Raw genomic sequence first — 23,289 nt, forward strand, 5'->3', positions numbered from 1 at the left:
GCTAATGGGGCCTCCTGCTGCCGCTGCACAGCCGGAGCATGATTTCTGTCCTCATCCTGAAGCAAAGTTCTTAACCTGAGGTACTATTTCTGGGTTAGCGGAGTCTGTAACCTGAAGCGTATGTAACCTGAAGCGTATGTAACTCGAGGTACCACTGTATCTCCCTGTTACAGTAGATAGGAGCAGCTTCACCTATAAATTAGCAGATCAAAACTGCTTAATTTTACCGGGCACATGACTGCATATCACACTACGACTTGCTTATTCACATGCATTATTTCATAGTATTGCCACCCAAAATGCATTTGCTTCAATACCCTGAGCTAGTTGTTCCTTGGTATCCTGTATTTTATACATGACTTGTACGGGGGTATAAAATTAAATCAAACAAAAGGACCCCAATACATAAGCTGGGTAGTATTTTGTGCATTTAGTCAATGGTCTCATCTATGGCATGGGTTGTTGTTGTTGTTTGGTTTTAGTGTAGTCCCTTTCTGTTCTACCACTTAATTCCCTCAATGTGCTTTTTCAGAAAAAGCAGCAGCTGCACCAGCAGCAGCTAAGAAAGCACCAACTGATGGCAAGCTTTACTTCGTCTCGGAGCCTCAAAGCATCACTGTCATCGAAAGTAAGCCAAGCAAAAATAGCCGTCTTTCATAATACTTGAATTTGGCATATGTTGACTGCTGTTTCCCCCCTGGCCAGGGACAGATATTTTCTTTACCACATTTTGTTTCTTTTCTTCTTCATCAGAGAGCGTTGCAACATTTATTGCCAAAGTAGGTGGCGATCCCATCCCCAATGTTAAATGGATGAAGGGAAAATGGAGGCAACTCAACCAAGGAGGTCGCATCAGCATCCAGCAAAGAGGAGATGAAGCCAAGCTGGAAATAAAGGATACAACAAAAACTGATTCTGGGCATTACAGATGTGTGGCTTTCAATCAACACGGTGAAATTGACAGCAACGTCAACCTACAGGTTGAGGAGAAGAAACAAGAAGTGATAGAAGGTGATCTTAGAGCAAAACTAAAGAAGTAAGTACCAGAATTGCTCTAAGTTTTAATCTGAAGGTGAGGCAGGATCTGAAACACAAATATAACTCAGGCTGCAACCCTAAACACTCTTAATAGCAGTCGTGTTCTACTGAACTCAGCAGGACTTATTTCTAACTAAACATGCTTCTTGAAGTCTATCGGTCTATTCCTGATCATGACACTCAAACTTCAATGTGGTAAACATGTAGTAGATGTTATGTAGCCTTTTGCAGCCTTCTCAGCACTAGGGACTAACAGAATGTCGTATTAATTAAAGTCTGAAACCACAATTTGATCCACTCTCTAATGCTGAGGACAACAGCCATCAGTTTTAGAAAATCAAACATTATGGTTTAGGTTGTGCTTAATCATGACTAACAAATCCCACTGATTTCAGAGAGTATGATTTAATCCATATCCAGTTGTATATGAATGAGATACCCCACAACATGACAGCAGACCTACGGGGATATATAAGACATGCTGTTTTAAGGGCATGAATGAAAAGTTCTTTTTCCTGGTCAGAAAAATCATTAAGAGAAACTTGTCAAGAAGTAATTTATGATTCTCCATGGCATGTTACATAAAGGAATGTAAATTATCTGAAAAGTTAACTAAGTGCAAACCTATGCATTGTGCATACAGAGGTAAGCTTGGCTGAGTTTAAAAAGGATTCTAGATTCAGGTAGGTAGCCGTGATGGTCTGACACAGACAAAATCAATAAAAAAAATAAAACATTGTTCAGTAGCACCTTAGAGACCAACTAAGTTTGTTCTGGGTACAAGCTTTCTTGTGCATGCACATGTCTTCAGATACACTGAAACAGAAGTCACCAGACCCTAATATATAGTGGGAGGGTGAGGTGGGGATTTTCTCAGAAGGGTAGTAGGAGATGGTGATTGACTCAATGGGTATGGTAAACCTGTTGACGACTGTTAACGACTGCAATTAGTCTTACAGGGAAAAGCAAGGGATAGTATGCAGATGACCAAAAATAGCTTTAGCAATTTAGCAATTCAGAACATTGAACCATTCAACACAGAGAGCATATTTTATGAACAACACCAAAAATCCTGCCATTTCTGTAGGACCCCAACTAAAAGGAAGGAAGATGAGGAAGAAAAGGCCATTGATATAATGGAACTTCTGAAAAATGTAGATCCTAAAGAATATGAAAAATATGCACGTATGTATGGAATTACCGATTTCCGAGGTCTCCTCCAAGCCTTTGAGCTGCTGAAACAAAGCCAGGAAGAAGAAACTCATAGACTGGTAAATTCCAGCATATACATTTGCTTCAGAGTAATTTTTTGAAATGTGTTGTGCTGTTATTGCTTAAATAAGTGTGTTCAATATTCCAGCTATGCAGTTAACCAATTACAGAGATTTATATTCTATTTTGGAACTTAGCTGTTGCTTCTGATGTCATGAAGGTTCACATTTGGGGATAGTTTATTCATGGCATCTTCACAGCAAACCCTACTCAGTGTTGTTCTCCAAAAGATGTCAATCATACCTCATCACATGAGGTGTATAGACTAAGAGGCATTGTTTAGGGACAGTAGAGAAGAAAAGATGTGCTTCTGATAGTTTTTATTGGGTTCTCTTTGGGTAACCTTAAGCATTTTGGAAGGATTGGAGTTGAGCTGTCCTGTGTGTAAAGGAAGTTAGATCCGCAATGAATATACAGAACTGTTTCATTTTCATAAAGATTTGGCAAAAGGGAATAGCTAAAAGCATGAAGGTTTTCTACCATTTTAAACCATGGTTGTTGTTCCACCAGGAGATTGAAGTAACACAGAGATCTAGAAGGGAAGAACAAGAGTTTGATGAACTGGTATCATTTATTCAGCAAAGACTTACACAGACAGAGGTAGTTATTGCCATATATTACACAATTTAATTATGTGTGCTGACAACTGTAGCTAATACATAGCATAGGCTGTGCTCTGAAACAGTCAAACATATGAAAAATGTTTTTCAGCCCATTACTCTGATCAGAGATATTGAAGATCTGACTGTAGTAACAGATGAAGATGCCGTGTTTGAGTGTGAGATTAAAATTAACTATCCAGAAATCAAACTTTCCTGGTACAAAGGCACGGAAAAACTGGACTCTAACAACAAGTATGAAATAAGAATTGAAGGTGACCGACACATACTTAAAATCAGGAATTGTCAACTTGGAGATCAAGGAAATTACAGAGTGGTCTGTGGGCCACATATTGCCAGCGCTAAGCTTACTGTGATTGGTAAGTGCAAAATTTCTGTTTAATGCAAACTTAAGCTTTGATTTTGCTTGGCATTTTCTAAAATATATACTTGAACTTTCTAACAGAACCAGCAATTGAACGGCATCTGCGTGACACTTCACTCAAGGAAGGCTTTACATGCTCTTTCGTCTGTCAGTTTTCTGTTCCAAATGCAAAATCCCAGTGGTTCAGAAATGGAAAGGCTCTTAAGATAGGAGGTAGATATTCAGCTGAAGTCTCAGAGAAGATGCACAGGCTCATAATTAAGGATGTGCGAACAGAAGACCAGGGGCGCTATACCTGCAGGTTTGACCATCTAGAAACAACTGCTGACCTAACCATTGAAGGTTTGTATATATCTTTATGCAAGAATAAGCAAGTTTGGGGATAATCTTGACAAATAAGACAGAAAAGACAATGCTTTTGGGAAATCCTCTGTTTGAAGAAAATTCTGCTATACTTCTTCCCCCACTGCCCAAGATATCAGTCATGCTGTCATTGTACTCATTCTTATCTCAGCTTATTTCTCTTTGAACATTCTTATAGCTTGACTTTACAATGGGAGGGATTTTTCCACCCCATTTCACCATTTGGCACTTTTATGCTGTGGTTTTTACGGTGATCGCAGGCCTTTCCATTGTTACCTGGCTTCTCTTGCTTCTGACACAGCGCTGTGCCAACTATCTTAAGTTTCGGGTCTACTTCCAGTATACGAACTCGCTGTCATGAAATGCTGAATGCTCAGTTCTTTGTAGAACTTTCTTTGTTTTTTGGTGGAGTCGTGTATGTAGGCAAAGCTTCATGTAAAGGAATAATGGTTACATTTTCAAAAAATTGTTTCCAAAAACAGCTGAACCCATCCAGTTTACAAAGACTATTCAGAACATAGTGGTGAGCGAATACCAATCTGCAACCTTTGAGTGCGAGGTATCCTTTGATGATGCAGTCGTCACATGGTATAAAGGCAAAGTTGAACTCAGGGAGAGTCAAAAGTACAGTTTCAGAAGTGAAGGCCGTTGCCATTATATGACTATCCACAATGTTACTGCAGATGATGAAGGTAATGTTACACTACTTGCTTCCTTCCCTTGCTGTCGTCCACCGCCCCCCCCCCCCCGTTGCTGACAAAAATGATGTCACATAACAAATTGCCTTTGTGATTTCAGGGGTATATTCTGTAATTGCTCGTCTGGAGCCAAGAGGTGAAGCAAGAAGCACTGCTGAACTTTATCTGACTACTAAAGGTTAGTAAATGCTTTATTCAACTTAAAACAACAACAACACAGGACGTAAGATGGAAGGGTGGAAATGATGTCCGCGAAGTGGAAATAATTTCAAATGCAAATCTACTTTCTTCTCTTGCAGAAATTAAACTGGAAGTGAAGCCCCCAGGTAAAGAAAAAAAGCATGGATGCATTTGTCTCAAGTTTTATTTTTGTATTTGAAACACCAGAGTACCCACACATGATGAGGATCTCTGCCTGTACATTTCCCCTTCCACTGGAAGCCCCTGATCCTCTGGGTTGAATGCCACTGTGGAGCCTCCCCAGATTTTCAGCAATGGCCTCTGGAAGTTTCTAGATGGGGGGTGGGGCTGAAAATCCCCTGGTACATGCACAAAAGCCTGCAGCCTTCATACTAAAGTTAGTTTCAGTGAGCATAGGCTATTTGTTCTTGTGTGTTCCAAGTAGGACAATTAAAGGGTTGGAGCCAAACTTAGCTGCTTGCAAATGAAAGCCACCCTTCTATCCTGAAAATAACCCATCCTTTCTGCCATTTTTGAAGGCCTCCTAACCCCCTGGAACAGATTTTCAGAGGGTGCAAGGGACTGCAGAGGGAAGGCGGAATTGGCAAAAGTCATCTCCTTTCCTTCCGCCGGAGTTCTGCTCCCACTAGCAGGATGCTCCTGACAGTGGGTGAAACATCTGGATCTAAGCCAAATGGAATATTTAGAATGGCTTTTTCATAAGGGCAAATGACTTAAGAGTCATCTTCTAACTGAACCAGGACAGTCTATTCCATTCCATTCCATTCCATTCCATTCCAGGACACACTATTCTTTTCCTCCTGGTTTTTAATTTCTTCCCCCCTCCAGAAAAGTCAGCTAGGATGCTGTGGCCCCTTTTCATTCCTTATTGTGCTGTGCTTGGTCCCCCTGCTTTGGAAATAAGTTTTTGCACTTCTGCAAACTTCATGACAGATGGGAACCTTTGGCCCTCCAGAAGTTGCTCAACAAGCATGGCCAGTGGGAGTTGTTGTTCAGCAACATCAGGAGGGCCAAAGTTTCCCCATAGCTGCCTTAAGAGGTTTCCAAAGCTTCGGGTACCTCCCGTGTGTGTGTGTGGTGTCACTTAAGCTGTGTAAGGATCCACACTCCTAGAATGAGTTTCTTATTCGTATATGGGATGCAACCAGATTAATCTGATGGTCCCTTTCCCTGCACATTTGGTTCTCCAGATATCCCAGATGCTAGAGTTGCAGTTCCTGTTGAAGTTCCAGCTGAAGGTAAACCTTATATACAAAGGATTCCGCTGTTAAGGGTGGGAGAGCAGGTGGTTTAGAACTTGTGTGCTATATGAATGTTCATTGATTGAATTTTCCCTTGCATTTATCAGAAACTCCTGCTCTTCCTCTCTTCCTTCTTATGCCAGAAGAGAAGAAAAAGGAAAAAGGTATTACAGTTCTGTTGCATACATGCTCAGAAATGCAGATCTTTACATGCACTTTCACTTGCTGCTGGGTTCATTTTGGGTGGCTAATGGCTTTATTTATTTTCTACTTGTTTTAGTCGTTAAAAAGACAACCGTGCAGAAAGTCACCAAAAAGGTGGTTCCAAAAGCTCCAGAAGAAGTTGCCCCTCCTAAAGGTACTATCATACTACAAGTATTGATTCAAATACTATAAAACTGATTTATAAGGAACATATGTTAACCAGTGTAGATTAAGGCATAATCACAGCAAAGGAAAGGGGGGCGGAACCATGTTCCTCTCATTCTAAAAACTTTAGGAGCTTTCACATGTTACTACAAATGCATAAGTTCAGGAACATCTTCTATATCTGCAAGAGAGGAGAATTGCTCTTGTGCTAATGTTCTGCTCCCTGGTTTCCCTCAGGCATCTGGTTGGCCACTGTGAGAACAGGATTTTGGATTAGATGGGCCTGATTCAGGAGGCTATTATTAGGTCTTGTGTGTGTGTGATTGCAGCCTCAGTTGGGTTGTCGCTGCTGAATTTGACAGAAGACTCAATTAGCAATATTTGTTCCCGAGATTTGTTTCTCTCCCATTTGTCTTTAAATGTTAACGAGAATGCCGTGCATCTTAACAATACAAACCGAAGATCTCAGTCCACTTTCATCTGACTAATGTTAATGAGACCAGATGAAATTAAATCCAAAGGCTAGCTCATGATGCTCAATCAAGCCGCTTAGCAGATATATCTGTAAATGTTTCAGAAGTGGCAAAGGAACCAGAACCCCCATCTTCGGCCCTAGTCCCAGTTCCAAAAGTACAGGAAATTATTCCAACAGAAGGTAAAGAATCAAATACTGAAATGCACATACTAAGAAAATACTCTTTTATGGGGAGAATGGCACCCACTTCCCATCTTTTATTGCTTGGGCCATTTAAAATGTGGCGCTGTCATTCTTCATTTTCCCTTCAGTCATCCTAACATCATTATTCATGCAAAGGTCATCCCTTTACAGGATTTCCCAGATAATACTAATTTGAACTCTTTCTTCAATGTTTACTTCAGGAGCTTGCTGCAGATAAGCCAGGGGATTTAACTATCAGTTGACTAGAATACCCACTGAAATACTGATAGTTTATTAAAAGGACTTTGAAAAGACAGTAGGTAGAATTAAAGCAGAATAGCTTTTGATCTAGTGGAGGTGTGTACTAGCACAAGAGATTAGGAGGCAGTTTTTTCATTAGTTTTTTCTCCTTGCAGCCCCCTTTGCCACCTGCCACACTGTTCCAGAGTGAAACCTCTTGAACTGATTTTCTGGGGACACAAGGGGCTGCAGCAGAAAATGGAGGAGAGGGTTCAGCAAAAAAAAATCTCCTCTCCTTCTCTTATATGGACACTTCCATGCAGAATTGTATTTCATAGGGTTGGAGGAGACATTCAATTTTGTTTCCGTTTTAATGACAAACTAACTAGTAAACACTTTTGGATCCAATAGCCAAACTGAAATGCAGCTCTCCTTTGAAATTCACACTCCCTCAAATTTTGTGATGTAGTTCTCCAAGCATAAATTTGTATACTAGGGGCAAGTGCGCATGAAAATGCATCAAATAGTCGAAACACTTCATTATATTAGGGGAAAATACTTGCAAAATTATGTATATTAGTCAGAACTGCATGGGAAAATGTTGGTGGATTTGCATGAGGAATTTTTAAAGTAAATAAATAAAATAAAGACAGAGAACTGAATTCAAGATTGGGAAAAACAAAAAGCTGAGAGAAACAGTCATTGACAGATTCATCTATCCCTAGATTTCACCCAGGAATTTCAAACTTTTCCACTGAGCAGAAAGCTTTCATTTAATTCATCTATCCATTCATAAGCTCTAATAAATCCATCTGCCTTAGGACAGCCATGCTGCTGTTGCTTTGAGAATGACATGGCATTGAAACTACATGACGAAAAACTTCATTTGTACAATTTCAAAGCACAATAACGCATGTATGGAATGATTATTCTGAAAACTGCAAATACCCATGTCAACCTTATTAGGCTTTGTATTATTATTATTATTATTATTATTATTATTATTATTATTATTATTTATTAGCTCCTGCAAAGAAACCTCAGGAAGTCAAAGTAACCACTGTAGCTAAGAAGAAAGAAGCAGTTTATGAGAAGAAGGAAGAAGTATATGAGGTTCACAAAGAAGAATATGAAGAATGGGAAGAGGATTATGGAGAGGAGCATGAATATTATGAACGAGAAGAAGGATATGATGAAGGAGAAGAGGAATGGGCATATGGAGAAAGACAAGTAACTTATGAAGAAAAGCAAATTCGCAAAGAAGGTATGTTTCATTTTTTAAAACTTTCTCCTTTCTGTTTTCTCTGTTGAGGAATATGTGGTTCTCGAGATGTTGGTGTATTCCATATCCTATCAGCCCCAGTCAGCATAGCCATTTGGCAAGGATGATATCTGGACAGTCACAGCTTCCCCACCACTGCACTATATGATTAATTTCCAATACCTCTCATTTCACTGTTCTTTGGAGGGGGAAGAGAGCTCAAATGTGGTTGAAAAAGCTGCTGTTCCTATTTTTCTATCAAATTTTGCTTTCTTGCAGCAATATACTTGCAGAAAATATTTCTTTTTTTAAAAAAAAAAATAATTTTTATTTGATTTTACAAGCGTAAAGGTAAAGGGTAAAGGGACCCCTGACTGTTAAGTCCAGTCGCGAATGACTCTGGGGTTGTAGCGCTCATCTCAGTTTATTGGCCGAGGGAGCCGGCATACAGCTTCCGGGTCATGTGGCCAGCATGACTAAGCCGCTTCTGGCGAACCAGAGCAGCGCACGGAAACACTGTTTACCTTCCCACCTATTTATCTACTTGCACTTTGACGTGCTTTCGAACTGCTAGGTTGGCAGGAGTAGGGACGGAGCAATGGGAGCTCACCCCGTCGCGGGGATTCAAACCGCCAACCTTCTGATCAGCAAGTCCTAGGCTCTGTTTAACCCACAGCGCCACCCGCATCCCTTTACAAATGTAGAATTATAACAATACAAAATACATATGCATCTTTAGAGATTTTTTTCCAAATCTTCCCACCTTCCCCTCCTTGGGTCCTATTATCAGCCTTTTCAACTGCATATTATTTCATCGTCCAAATTTTATGTCTCTCCATTTTGTCCATAATATTTTCAACATTACAAGTGTTATTGCAATCCTGCTAAAGTTTTCATCTGCTTACAGTGGTCTCTCAAGTAAATTACATTTTTTTTCTCATTCTTTATTAAAGTTTTGGTCCTCTTGGTCCTGAGCTTTCTGGTCAGTTTTGCCATTTCGGCATAATCCAACAGCAGAAAATATTTCAAATGGATGTTCATCCAATCTAAATCTGCCTATACCTTGCCTTACAGGTCATATTAAAAAATAAGCATATTCTTTTGCAGATGGAACAATGCTACCCTAATTAAGCAAATGGTGGCCAGTGTTGATTTCTATTTGGGCCAAGAATACACAACTGCTAACATTCCCTGCACTCTTTTTCTTTCTCAATCATAAACATCCTTGATGTTTATGAAGCAGGTGTAAGGTAATGTTCTCTAATATAAATGTAATGTATGTTACAGTTGTCCAGGTTCCAGGAAAGCCAGAACCACCTACGCGGAAACCACCAGAGATTTCAGCCAAGAAAGTAGAGAAGAAAGTTGTGGTAGAAAAAGGTATGGCCTTTAGAATTTTAGTATCAAAACATTTCCCACTCCAGCAAGTCCTATTCAGATTCTTACAGTCCTATTTTCTTTCCTTTTCTTTCCATTTTAAAAAGTGCATATTCCCATTATATTCTTAAGATAACTTCTGTGTAAAATGAACCAATTTCCAGCTAATGTGTAATTATTTAAATTCCCTGTAGTTACACGGAAACCTGTAACAGAAGAGGTGGAAAGAAAGGCTAAAGTGATGGAGGAAGAACATTTCAAACGGGCCAGAGGTAATACTGAAGATAATGGTAATTGCATGTGCTTAGCAGTAGACAGTGCTATTAATACATTTGCATCAATTTCATATCCATGAAATACATGAAACTGCCTTAACAGGTCAGCCTGTTTTGTTCATCTGATCCAGTGTACTGTTTCCTCTGACTGGCACTGGTCTCCATGGCAGATGTCTTTCGTGTTATCTGCACCCTATCCTTTTAAATGGAGATACCAGGGACTTCATCTTGGACCTCCTTCTTGCAAACTAGGTGCCCAGCTACTAGCAGAGGGAAGGAAGTAGTGATGGGGGAGCAAATGGAGATGAGGTGTCCATTAAAAGCAAGAGGTTATAGTTAATTGTTCTGGGGTTTTCCCCCAACCCCCTGGAGCAGATTTGGGGGAGGAACATGGGAAAGCATGAGGAGACAAGGGGACTTCTACTATGCATATTGAAGTCCTTGCACAAACAGAATGACTTATTTGGATACAACCCTTTGCTATGTATTAATTTGGTCTTTTGTAAATTGTATCCCACGAGTGGCGCAAAAATGCAAGCGCATATGCAGTGTGATGTTACATTTTCTGCATGTAATCTTAGCCTAGATGATGACTGAAAAGGTTTGGGACTAACTATTTATATCCTTTAAGCTCCAGAAGCTCCACCACCAAAACCTGCACGAAAGGTGGTCCATGAAGAAGTGGTAGAGAGAAAAGGTACAAAACACATTTTTATTTTTTCAGCGTTTATATGTAATCCCTGATCCGAATATTTCCATAATGTATGCATGCATGCCCACATGTTCACTCTGTGCTGACCTGCAGTGATTGCTGGTTTTTATTAACCCATTGTGATGTTCCCACTTCACAGTCACACATGGCATTCTCTTTCTCTATGCAGGAATGGTGACCATGACTTGAGAAATCCCCAGATCCCCATACACTTACCACAATTCTGTTTTTCTACTTCCCATATCACGACACCAAAACACACCAACTCCCAAGCATGCTAGTGCCTCTTTTGTTTCTCCTTAAGGCTCCTTAAAGCCATCTGTTTTGATTCCAGTCCTGTTGTTGTTCTTGATCTGAGTTTGCCATTAGAGGAAGAAATGGTAGTTCTCATCACTATAGGGTGTGTGTGCTTTAAATGAACGTGGGGGAACAGGGTTCTCTTAAGTCCTGTGGAGTTTCCACAACACCTAGGCACTGAGTCTATATTGGTGCAGAATTCTTGCTTTTTGGTTCCTTTCTTTAATATCTTCTATATTCATCTAATTTACACTATATGTTACCATTCAATACAACTTCTCCTGTATACTCACAATAGTATGTGTCCACTCTCTTGTTCTTCTTATGTCTGCTTTTCTTTGGAAACAGGGCTTTTGTACATTCTCTTTGCACACAAAAATAGTTTGGATGCTTGAAAATGCTTTTTTTGCTTTATGGTCTCAATTGTTACCTGTTTATGATTTTTGTTTCTCTTTATTGCTGTGGCACATCCACCCTAATGGTGTAATTTTGAGCTGTGGTGCTGAGTTCAATAAATGTAGTATGTGGTGTTATGCGACTTCCATAAGGATAGATTCATTGTCTACCAATTCTTTAATTTAAAAAATACTAAAGTGAATTCTTGCTTTTTAAAGTACCAACAGAACAACAATGGACCATTTCAGAAGAAAAGGTATCTGTTTCGTATCACAGAGAAGAAGAATATACATATGGTTCAGGTAACTATAAATATCTCTTCTTTTTTCTCCTTGCTGTCTTGTCTCGTGTGAAAAGGGTGCCTTTTCAGAATTCTTACATTCTTTTTTACTTGATGGTAGAGTAACAAGTGAGGATCTGCTCCCTATACTGAACTGCATGGGAAAATACTCATGCACAAGAGTTTTGTGAGCACATGGGAGTGCAAAGATTGCTTAGGACTGGTGGAATAGACAAAGTCTGTTTGCTGTTGCATTTCTTAGTTGTCATTTTATGTACCGATCCAGTATTATCTAAAACAGAGTGAAAGTACAGTTTTTACATCTTACAATTCTCTTTAAAGAACCAGAAGAGTATGAAGAGGACAGCTTCTATGTGGAATATCCAACTGAAGGTAGATTCGCTCTTTTTCCTAATCAGTTTTATCTTGTTTTGTACCATGCGAGTTCATCTGTACTGTTAACTGTTGAAATGTGTAGCTGTTATTATATACCGTCTTTGATACTTCCCTGGGTTTGGGCATGTCTTTATCACTATTCAGATGACCGATACATATGTTGGGTGGTAGGACTTAAGATCATGCCCGGAATTGTTGTTCCCCGATTTGCAAACACTGTGTGGAAAGAGCCTAAGCGCATACAATTTGTACACACCTAGACTCCATATGAAAGATCAGATGGACACTTAGAGGTGTGGATAGCAGGAGCAATTTTTTCTTCCACAAATTCATCCATCATCTTAATAGGTCTACATGTAGCGTTTCAGTATTATCTAAAATGGAGGGTAAATGTAACTTTTTAATCTCATAATTCTCTTTAAAGAACCAGATGAGTACGATGAGGAAAGGTTCTATGTGGAAGCACCTGAAGTTCCACCTCCCAAAGGTAGATTATATTATTATTAATATTATTATTACTACTACAATTTTAGTATGTGAGTTTATTTAAACCAGGGTTTCCCAAACTTAGGTCCCCAGCAGTTTTTGGAGTACAATTCCCATCAACCATGACCGCTGGTCCTGCTAGCTAGGGATTATGGGAGTTGTAGTCCAAAAACAGCTGGAGACCCAAGTTTTGGGAAACCCTGGTTTAAACTCTTATCCATTAAGAACTTGATATCTGCAGTTATTTTATATCCTTGTTGATCAGATTTGGGTGCTTATGTATGTTTACATGTGTCACAAAAGCCCGTACGTTTTTGAAACTATAATGTGAGGGTGGCTCTGATGACCACTATCATCTGATTAACCCAAAATTAATATATTTAAAGTTCCTGAGGTGAGGAAGAGAGCAGAAGAAAAAGTTCCCAAGGAAGTGGAGGCCCCGCCGGCTAAAGGTGAATAATATATGTGCAATAATAACAATATCTCAGACAGGTCTCTAGCCTGCGTATCTTCTAGAGGATTGATAAACACGCAGCCAAAAATGTGGCTTGGCTACTTCATCAGAAAGACACCTTTACAACTAAGATCCTACATATTAAACGTTATACGCGGGTTTAATCTTCAATAGCCATAACTGTCTTTGTTAAATAGATACACGGTTTTAAATCCACGCTGGCATTTCAAACATTTTCTTCACTGCTATGAACAAATGTAGGCCTGTAGCACTTCCTTAAACCTTTTATACCTGTGTGTCTTTAAAGTGCCTGAGGTGCCAAAGAAACCAGTCCCAGAAAAGAAAAAACCTGCTCCTCCTCCGAAAGTAGAGGCTCCGCCAACTAAAGGTACATCCATTGTCAGAGCTGATCCCGCCATCTTGCTTCTCTGAACTCTTATCCATGCCTTAAAATGTGTCCATCCATATGTTACTTAGGTGGCTTTCTGGTGTTTTTCTGCAAGCAAAGTGTGTATAATATACATGTACTTTAGGGATGGCCAAATATTCATTTGCTAAATTTCACTTTGTAATGTAATGGATGTTTACTCCTTTCTGGGTGGGTGCCTGTTGTGATCCCTCGTGCTCAGCCACCATCCCTGGGCAGTGAGAACAGAGAGCACATGGCCAGGCAGCCATTGGGGAAATCCCCCCTGGCTGTCTGGGCATCTGGCTTGTGTTCCCGCCAGCTGCTGCATTTCAAATTGGCCAATCAGTGGCCTCTCCCGGCTGAGAGGGCATTGGCTGCACACATGCCCTTGCAACTGAGGAGGTATAAAAGCCGGCAGTGTTTTCCAGCCCCAGCACATTTGCCAAATTTCGCTTTGTTAACGTAATGTCTTCTGCATGGCATGATAACTGTTCGATTTGCATGCCGCGTATAGAAGGCACTCATACAGACACACAATTATGGAGATCAAAATGGGATGTATGCCCAGTGCGGCTTTTTTCATGACAGATTACCCTTACCTATTAACTGATTTGGGACGCGGGTGGCCCTGTGGTCTAAACCACAGAGCCTAGGACTTGCCGATCAGAAGGTCGGCGGTTTCAAATCCCTGCGACAGGGTGAGCTCCCGTTGCTCGGTCCCTGCTCCTGCCCACCTAGCAGTTCGAAAGCACATCAAAGTGCAAGTAAATAAATAGGTACCACTCCAGTGGGAAGGTAAATGGCATTTCCGTGCGCTGCTCTGGTTTGCCAGAAGCGCTTAGTCATGCTGGCCACATGACCCGGAAGCTGTCTGTGGGCAAACGCCGGCTCCCTCGGCCTACAGAGTGAGTTGACCGCGCAACCCCAGAGTAGTCCACGACTGAACCTAACGGTCAGGGGTACATTTACCTCTTTAGTAACAGCTTTTGCTTGATGCCTTGATATGCCATTTATCTCGCTTCTGCTTCTCTCCATATATTTCTGTACAATCTTGGATGTTGAGCCCCAAATAGGAGTTCCAAGTTCTAAAACCTCTCTTTTTTTAATGATCAAGTGCCAGAGGTGCCTAAGAAACCTACACCAGAAGAAAGAAAGCCTGCTGCTGTTCCCAAGAAAGAACCAGCACCCCCAGCTAAAGGTACTTTTCTTGAAACGAAAGCCACCCAAAGAACCTTTGTCCCCTGTGCTTTGTCCCCCATATGCAACCACTGTTCGGAATGAGTTTTACAAATCCAGCGTCTTTCTCTGTTTGGTTACCAAAGCTAATGTGTTGAATATGTGGGTGTTTGGGCTGCTGCCCATAGGGAATCTTAAATGGAGGTTCTTCTGGGTTAGAGCATTCCTTTCCAAAATACCATCTCTTCCTTCTTGTGAAGTGTAATCACAAAATGTGAGATGTCATTGATCAGTTGTTATGTGTCCGGGTGATTCTCAGAATCTGCTTTTGATATCTTTAAAGTGCCCGAAGTACCTAAAAAGCCAGTCCCAGAAGAAAAAGCACCTGTTCCCGTTCCTAAAAAAGTGGAGCCACCTGCTAAAGGTATGAGACCACCGCTCATAAGCAGCTCTTTTCATTTGTTGCTTCAAATGATGTGTCGTGAAAAGATCTGAGGTCCCTCAGCGGTGATTGTTTTCGTGTCGTAATCGTCGTCTTCCTATATTTGTTCGTTGCTCAACAGCATCTTCATTAACAAATGTTCTTCAGTTAAACACCAGAACACTAAACGGACAGTGTGCAATGTTATCGTAACACATCTAAATTCAGTAAAGTGCCCAGTTCACTTGTAAGTGATCTCACAACTTGATATAGGACCCTGCTCCTCACTTTATAATAGTTAGCAATATTCGATCCCAATATTCATAACTCTGATGTTTTTTTCAAAGTGCCAGAGGTACCCAAGAAAGTAGAAGAAAAGGTTCCTGTTCCAAAAAAGAAAGTGCCTCCGCCACCCAAAGGTACAAGACGCAAATCTTATATATTTGAAAAATATATAAAACTAAATCTTAAGACTCTTTTGTTTCTCTCTTTGGATCTTCCTCTTAATCATATGTAAGTTCATTTCATATTTGAGTCCTATGCAGCATATGTTTGTGTATAGTTGTTGATAATAGCCGTCATGGTCTCTTAGTCTCTACATATTCTTACATATTCTCATTTTAACATTATTAAAAGTACCTGAGAAAGCAGTCCCTGAAGAAAAAGTGCCGCGACTACGCAAAAGGGAAGAAGCTCCTCCAGCTAAAGGTATGCTCTCCTTCAAAACAAACAAACAAAACAGAACAGAACAAAAAGACTATTGCAGTCAAATGTAGACAAGGATTAAATGTAAGGTGTTGGTTGTGTTTAGAATAGATTTATGAAAGATTTAGAAAACTTACTGATTAGAATATTTGTGTGAGACTGTATGGGAAAAATACGGAATAACACATACAATCTTGCTTAAAATGTATATAGGAAGTGCAGTGTAAGCGATGGAAGTCAATCAATGAAATTTTATTATTATTTTCATATTGAGATATTTGTACAAGAAATTTGGAATAAATTCTTCCAACTTTTCTTCTTCTTTTTTCTTTATTTTTTCTTCTTTTTTCTTTTCTTCTTTTTTTCTCTTTTGTTCCATTTTTCATGTATATATGCTTATTTGAAGTGTATATGTGTGTATGTATTTGCAGTGTTTTGCTTATATTTTGTAACAATTATGTTAAATAAAATTAAAATTTAATAATAATAATAATAATAATAATAATAATAATAATAATAATAAAAAGACCATTGGTCTTTTACATCGGCACCATTATTTAAATGTCCTCTATATCTTTTTAGTTGCTGCCTCTTCTTTGTAGCCGAAATCTGTACTTTTAACATCATTCTTGCCACTTCAAAAAAATTCTAAAACTAAATGGTCTCTTTAAAGTGCCTGAGGTACCTAAGAAAGTCGTCCCTGAAGAAAAATTACCTGTTGCTGTTCCCAAAAAGGTGGAAGCTCCCCCAGCCAGAGGTATGCATTTAAGTGGTCAATGGTCTTATTATCTAAAAGAGCTTTTACCTTTCTTTCGTATGCTGACCATCATTTTATGTTTCGTACCATGTCACATTGCTTGCAACTGTTCAACATATTTTCATAGGGCAGGAATGGGGAACCTTAGATCTGGGGGCCAAATACAGCCCTGCTGGCTTCTCTATCTGGTCTTCAAAATGCTCCTCAAGCCACATAACCTCCCAAGGTCACATACCTCATCAGCCATGCTTTGTATCCTCCTTGAGTAAAAGGACGTGGGTGGCGCTGTGGTCTAAGCCACTGAGCCTCTTGGGCTTGCCAGTCAGAAGGTTGACAGTTCAAATCCCCACACACGATGGGGTGAGCTCCTGTTGCTCTGTCCCAGCTCCTGCCAACCTAGTGGTTCAAAAGCACACCAGTGCAAGTAGATAAATAGGTACCGCTGCGGCGGGAAGGCAAACGGCGTTTCCATGCACTCTGGTTTCTGTCACGGTGTTCCGTTGCGCCAGAAGTGGTTCAGTCATTCTGGCCACATGACCCAGAAAAGCTGTCTGTGGACAAACTCCGGCTCCCTCAGCTGGAAAGCGAGATGAGTGCCGCAACCCCATAGTTGCCTTTGGACTTAAATATCCAGGGGTCCTTTACGTTTACCTCCTTGGGTATTTTTGCCTGGCTGGGATGGATGCTTAGACGGATGGATAATAAAGTAGGGTTGGTGAGTGTGTGTACAAACTGACCTACTGTCAAATTCACATTAGTTCCTCTCTGCGCATTTGCCTCTGGCCCTGTGCACCACTGATATTTGTCCCCCAGAAGCTTGCCCCAAAGAGAAGGAAGCCCTCAGGCTGAGAAAGCTTCCCCATACCTGTCAAGTGGGGAGGATTTGCTTATGTTTGTTTTGGAGTTCTGTATTAGCTTTACTTTGTACGTTGCTTAGTAAAGAACAGTATGTAGTTTACTTGTCCATTTTGCGGTTGTTAGTTGCACAAGTGTTCAGACAAACCTCCTCAGATATCAGTCAGGAATCTGTATATCCCCATTAAAACTCAATGCATTTAATGTCTTTTAAAGTGCCTGAGGTGTCTAAGAGAGCTGTTCTAGAAGAGAAAAGATTTGTTTCAGAAGAAAAAGTATCTGTTGCCATTTCTAAAAGAGTGGAAGCTCCACCGCCTGAAGGTATATGTGCAAATAATTAGAACTGTGAGGAATTCAACTGTGTTCAGGCGCTTTTTGTTGTCGCTGCTCTTCACTGCTCTTCCCTGTTAACATCTGCCATTACAGTTTTGTGTTTGTGTGTCTCTGGGCATTTGTATAACATCTGACAGCCAGGCAAGATCCTCAGAGGAAATGTCTTTTCTCAGATCCAATTCCACGGTTATCCAGAATGTCAATAGCATTTACTATTTATCCATTACATTTTATCGCACCCTACTTCCAAGAATCTCAGGATGATATACATGGTCCCTCCTTTCATTTTGCTTTTGCAACAACCTAGTGAGATGAGTTAATCTGAGAGATAGTGATTGATCCAGTCACCCAGTGAGATTCATGGCTGAGCCCCAAATTCTAGTCAGACACACCTATATCATGGTGGCAGAAGTAAATCTTGTGCAAAGTCTTACAGAAGCCCTTGTGCAAGTGGAGGAGCTCCTATGGATCTGGGGTAGATTTTGTCATTCAACGTTCTTCCATTAAGTCAGAAGCAGTCCGACTATGCTTGGAAAAGGTTTTCTTCTAAATGAAGATCACCTTTGGATCTAACCCATTATCCTTTCAACTTTCCATACTCTGCAGAAAGAAGTCATGATTTAGGGGCAAGGGTACACAGTGTACACATAGGACAGCTGTGGTGCAACATGGGTTTTCCTACATAAAACTCCACCTGATTTTTCTTGTAAGAATCTGTCCCCTGGTGGAGTCATCACATACCACAATGCAGGATTCCATAGATCAAGAGACCTTAGCAAGTCATCTAAACCCTTGCGGTAGCTAACTTTGATACTGAGGTACTTTGCTATTAATTCTCTTATGTACCTGCTGCAATGGGAAAAGGTCTGAGATCCCTAGAATTGCAGTTGATATGAATGTGTGTTTCTGTGTATGAAAATCAGTTCATGTCCTTTGTATGTGCCTGTCTGTAGTAACTACACTGACCTGGCAAGGGTGGTTATAGGACATCTAACCCCACAGCAAAATTAAAAATAACCCATCTTTAAAATATTAACAGTGGAAGAATGGCCTGAAGAGGTGGTGGAGGAGGAAGAAGTGGAAGAAGAAGAAATTTATGAAAGAGAGGAGGAGATTTCTTATGAAAGGGAGGAGGAAATTTCTTATGAGAGAGAGGAGATCTCTTATGAGAGAGAGGAAGAGATTTCTGAAGTAACAGGTATGCCTCAATTCAACAGCCAGCAGCAAATGTTGGTATAGTATAATATCTGCCATTATATCCTTTGGGCTGAATTGAATGTAATTATTTAATGACCTTTTGAAATTAAGGCAGTCATTTGCTGCTTATGATATGATTTACTTTGTTCAGAACCCAAATAAAGGTTTAAAAGAATAAATTTAAAAGTACATACACTTTTGCTTTTCTTATTTCCCTCCATCATTCTTATTTTCACATGAAAATACAGAAACGAACCCAAGTGTTCTTTTCTCAAATTTACAAATATAGGCAGAGCACTGCAAGCCAATTTCTATAAGAATAAAAGATTCCTACATTCCTACACAGATGACACATATTATTTAGGGTGGCTCAACTTTCAGAGCCTCATTACTCTCCCAGGAAAGCAGGAACCACCAGAAACAGACAGAAAAAGAGCTACATATTTAAAAGAGATAATATGTATTTATTATTTATTTATTCATTCATTCATTATTTATTTATTTCATTAATATGATTTATTACTTGCTTATCATTATAAAATAATTCCAAATATTAGTCACCTTCATATCAGCCACCTAGAGCTAAACAAAACAAAAGTACATGAAATCTAACTTACCTAAAGCCATTGCTCCAAGAGCTATAGAATTAAAGGATGTGATCTAATACCCCGTTTCATAAGGCTCCCCCTATTTATTACAAGAACCATTGAGATAGGCCCTTTCATGGATGTGACCTTTTCAAGGAAGTTGAGATATGTCATCTCTCGCTGAAGTCACTGTGGGTGTTTACATTGACTTCAATTGGAACTGGGAAGTAATCTACTCACTTTTTCCCATGAAATGGTCAGAAGAGAGAGTATGGCCTCTGTTGAGAGGAAAGCAGGGATGGAGAACCTGTGGCCCTCCAGAGCTTGCTGGACTCCCAACTACCCCAGCTAGCATGGCCAATGGTCAGGAATTATGGGAGTTGTAGTCCAGCAATATCAAGAGGTCTGTCCCTGGAGTAAACCTACCTGCACATGTACTAGGAGTAACATGAGATGAAAGTAAATATATGTGTGTTTGTAAGAGCTGTCACTTTCTTGTTTTGTTAATTGTATCAACATGTGCATGTCAACTATTCAACTATACCTTCTTAATATCTTTACATTAACAGAAGAGGCCTACTACGCTGAGGAGACAGTGCATGAAGAAGTCCCACCAGTTAAAGGTATACCAGCAACTCTTTGGTATTAAATTATCAACTCTTCAATATAGATGTTTGACAGCTGTCTGTCCCATGCTTGTTACTATTGTATTTGTGCTTGTTTTTTTGTTGTTGTAGTGCTCAAAGTATTACAAACTATCTTTTTTGACTGCCAAGGACCTGTTTGCAAATTCCTGTGCCTTTCTCAATTTTAAAAACCCTAATTGCCAGCAATGGCCCATTTTGCTTTCATATAACACCTTGTGTATCTTTTGATTCTGCTGTGCAGAGATGAGTATGTCTTAGTGTGTGTTTCTGTATGTATATAAAACAAAATTAGCCTCTGAACATTTCGACTGAATTTTGCATTGAAATATGGATTCATCTCCTTATTTTTCTATACTGTTTGAATAACATGCACAGCAAACATAACTGATACTTAAATATTCTTCCTGAAGTGCCTGAGGTTCGGAAGAAACCTGAACCAGAAAAGAAAGTACCAGTTGCTGTTCCCAAGAAAGTGGAAGCTCCCCCAGCTAGAGGTATATATAAAGACTGCTTTTTTCACTTAGGCAAAATTAGGGTTGCCATACGTCTGGATTTTCTCGGACATTACTGGGATTTCAAAGGCTCAACAACTTTGGGGTTTGTCTAAAAAAGCTCAACAACTTTCAGGGTGCCCTGGCTTTTACTTTTTGAAATATGGCAACCCTAGGCAAAATGCTTTTTTTTTTTTTTCCTCTGTCATCTAAACTATTTGAGTTGATATTAATCTCTTTTGCATTAAGTGTGAGCAATTGCTTGTCTCTAAGCAATCTGGCTGTGGATTTACTCAGTGAAATGTATGTGGTGTAAGTTCTTAATGTGTTTTCCTATTGATGTTCAAATCACTCCAACGTTATAAAATTTTGTAATATTTTTAAGTGGCCAAGAAAGCTCCTCCTGAGGAACGGGCACCACCTAAAGCAAAAGAACCTCCAGCACCCAAAGGTAACACACACACAAAAACATGTCAGTAATGTGTTTTGTCTAGATAGCGTCATGTATATATTTTGTTGGTCCATTTCACATAAGAATTATATGGGTTTCGTGCACATTAATATCTTGAGGTACTGTCGCCATGTATTGGCCCCTCTTTCAATCTTCTGCCAGTAATGTTGTCAGTTCCTCGGTCTCTTTTACTGTCTCATTCATGTTTTATATATGGTAAATAATAGATCAGTATTTTTAAATGGAACTGAATTATAGTCAAAACATATTCCTGTCATTCTGAGATGGAACCACATGCAATATTCCTACCTTTGTTTGTTGTCTTTAAGTGACCGAAGTACACAAGAAAAAGGTTGTCACTGAAGAAAAAGTAACAGTCACTAAGAAGGAGGAGGCTCCACCAAAAAGAGGTATATAAAGTTTTAAATTCTGTGGAATTTATATATATGTATCTTAAGATTTCTTGGGAGCTAAAGAACTGCACAGCAAATGTGAGAAACCCAGGGGACTCAGTCATCAAATATCTCCCCCCATGATGCAGAGCAAACCACTTTTGAAACTGAATGAGCTTTCAAAGGCTATTTGTGATATAGCATGGGAGAGGAATATAGCAGGGGAAGAAAGAATTTATTGTTCAAACAAGAAAAGTTGTTTTTAGGCATGCCAAAGGTAACTCTTTGCATCCTTCTTTTACCCTAGTGGTCTAATTATGTTAAATAGTCTGTGTTTCCTTTTCTTGTTTTATGTACAATCAAGATCTCGGTACTTTGAATCGTTTTGTTACCTGGTTTATATTTGTCACATGTACGTGATTTAAGTCACCTGAAAATTAATAATATCTTTCAAGTGCCAGCTGTGCCAAAGAAAGCTGTGCCGGAGGAGAAAGTCCCCATTCCGGTTCCCAAGAAAGCAGTGGCTCCACCAGCTAAAGGTACACCTGCTTTCTCTGACTCTACAAGAGGGCTTTTGAATAGATCAGAAACAGGCACCCGCTGGAGTTTTGAACCAGCTGCTTCTGATAAGGAAAAAGTAAACTTGACTAAATTTCACAGAAATGTTCTGCTCTGTGTCAAAACAAATGCAGAATATTAGGGTTAAACTGGGACACTTGAAATGCTGGTGTCAATGAATTCCTGTAGGCACTTTGCCTGCACAACTTCGAGCAGCTGGCCTTTGCTGATCTGCAGCAGTGCATTGTGTTGACTGTGTAGTTTGTAAGGTCTTTTGAAATATTATGTTTATGTGGGTGAAACTGCCACGTGCTTTAGATCTCTTATGGCATTCTTGTTTTGTGAGACATTTCTCTGTCCCTGTTAAAAGCTGTCCTGAATCTTAATGTCCTTCATGAAAGTTTTCTGCAGTGTACACTCTTTTGGACCTTTATTTAAAAAAAAAAAAAGAAAATAAATGATTTCATAAATATTATTTCTGTTTAAAAATCTGCAGTGAATATTTTACATTATGATGCCTTTGGATAAGAAATAACTATTTCTGTTCTTGAAAAAGAGCAAATTCCATAAACCAAAAGCAGGCCAGTTAATTATCTAAGTGTATTGTCAAGTTTTTGCTAAATGTATGCCTGCTTAATATTATGTTGTCATGTTGGTCTCCTGTATTAGAAAATCTTGAGATATCAAATGTCTATGAAGTTTTCTTTGTCTGTAATCCTCTTACAAGACCACCAACAGCAACATTTCAGAGAGAGGGTTTTAAATTCACAACGTGGTTTTCTTACATTTCCTATCTTTCAAGTGCCAGAAGTTCCAAAGACAGTTATCTCAGAAGAAAAAATATCTATTGCTGTCCCCAAAAGGAAAGCAGCCCCTCCAGAAAAAGGTATACAAGCTTTGAAGTAAACTAAATCAAAGTACAAGTGGTTAATGTGCTAACAACCCCCCTATTAATTCCCATAGCCAACCCTAAGTTATTAAGGAAATTCATTTTTCTGCCCCAAATACATTTGAGAGGATATCGCTTTGGGCACTCCCCTCCCCCAATTTATTTTATTTTATTTAAACCTAGAAGGCTTGACATAAAAGTTACATTTGTTTTGTAACTGCTTAATCAGTCTTATTGAAATTCCCGTTGTCTGACCCAAATAGTGTTTCCCGTAAGAAATGCTAAAGTTCAATACTCTGTCTTTAATAATAGTTGTGGAAGAACACTGGGGGTATTCGGAAGAAATGTCTGTTTCTCTTCACACAGAAGAGGAAGTTTCATATACAGGTATGAACTCAACCAGGGTAGGGGAACAGGAATCCT

The 23,289-nt window shown here is 39.6% G+C and overlaps 1 protein-coding gene across 2 annotated transcripts in view; it reads left to right on the forward strand.

Annotated features, from left to right (window-relative positions):
* LOC310826909 (titin-like) overlaps window positions 1-23,289 on the forward strand; it is a 288,837-nt gene that overhangs the window by 114,233 nt on the left and 151,315 nt on the right. For both annotated transcript variants that reach the window (XM_083702293.1, XM_083702294.1), the window contains 35 exons: window positions 533-628; window positions 754-1,036; window positions 2,126-2,309; window positions 2,821-2,910; window positions 3,022-3,289; window positions 3,376-3,636; window positions 4,140-4,349; window positions 4,456-4,533; window positions 4,655-4,681; window positions 5,747-5,794; window positions 5,905-5,961; window positions 6,078-6,155; window positions 8,089-8,328; window positions 9,613-9,705; window positions 9,897-9,974; window positions 10,609-10,674; window positions 11,601-11,684; window positions 12,005-12,055; window positions 12,483-12,545; window positions 12,931-12,996; window positions 13,306-13,386; window positions 14,522-14,605; window positions 14,927-15,007; window positions 15,352-15,423; window positions 15,641-15,712; window positions 16,383-16,466; window positions 17,538-17,642; window positions 18,694-18,852; window positions 20,008-20,061; window positions 20,496-20,579; window positions 20,962-21,027; window positions 21,357-21,437; window positions 21,875-21,958; window positions 22,780-22,863; window positions 23,179-23,253. In XM_083702293.1, the coding sequence (XP_083558419.1) occupies window positions 533-628; window positions 754-1,036; window positions 2,126-2,309; window positions 2,821-2,910; window positions 3,022-3,289; window positions 3,376-3,636; window positions 4,140-4,349; window positions 4,456-4,533; window positions 4,655-4,681; window positions 5,747-5,794; window positions 5,905-5,961; window positions 6,078-6,155; window positions 8,089-8,328; window positions 9,613-9,705; window positions 9,897-9,974; window positions 10,609-10,674; window positions 11,601-11,684; window positions 12,005-12,055; window positions 12,483-12,545; window positions 12,931-12,996; window positions 13,306-13,386; window positions 14,522-14,605; window positions 14,927-15,007; window positions 15,352-15,423; window positions 15,641-15,712; window positions 16,383-16,466; window positions 17,538-17,642; window positions 18,694-18,852; window positions 20,008-20,061; window positions 20,496-20,579; window positions 20,962-21,027; window positions 21,357-21,437; window positions 21,875-21,958; window positions 22,780-22,863; window positions 23,179-23,253 (3,687 nt within the window). The remainder of the gene's footprint in view (window positions 1-532; window positions 629-753; window positions 1,037-2,125; window positions 2,310-2,820; window positions 2,911-3,021; window positions 3,290-3,375; window positions 3,637-4,139; window positions 4,350-4,455; window positions 4,534-4,654; window positions 4,682-5,746; window positions 5,795-5,904; window positions 5,962-6,077; window positions 6,156-8,088; window positions 8,329-9,612; window positions 9,706-9,896; window positions 9,975-10,608; window positions 10,675-11,600; window positions 11,685-12,004; window positions 12,056-12,482; window positions 12,546-12,930; window positions 12,997-13,305; window positions 13,387-14,521; window positions 14,606-14,926; window positions 15,008-15,351; window positions 15,424-15,640; window positions 15,713-16,382; window positions 16,467-17,537; window positions 17,643-18,693; window positions 18,853-20,007; window positions 20,062-20,495; window positions 20,580-20,961; window positions 21,028-21,356; window positions 21,438-21,874; window positions 21,959-22,779; window positions 22,864-23,178; window positions 23,254-23,289) is intronic.

This window comes from Podarcis gaigeae, assembly GCF_964106915.1.
Source record: "Podarcis gaigeae genome assembly, chromosome: 1".
Taxonomy (NCBI): domain Eukaryota; kingdom Metazoa; phylum Chordata; class Lepidosauria; order Squamata; family Lacertidae; genus Podarcis; species Podarcis gaigeae.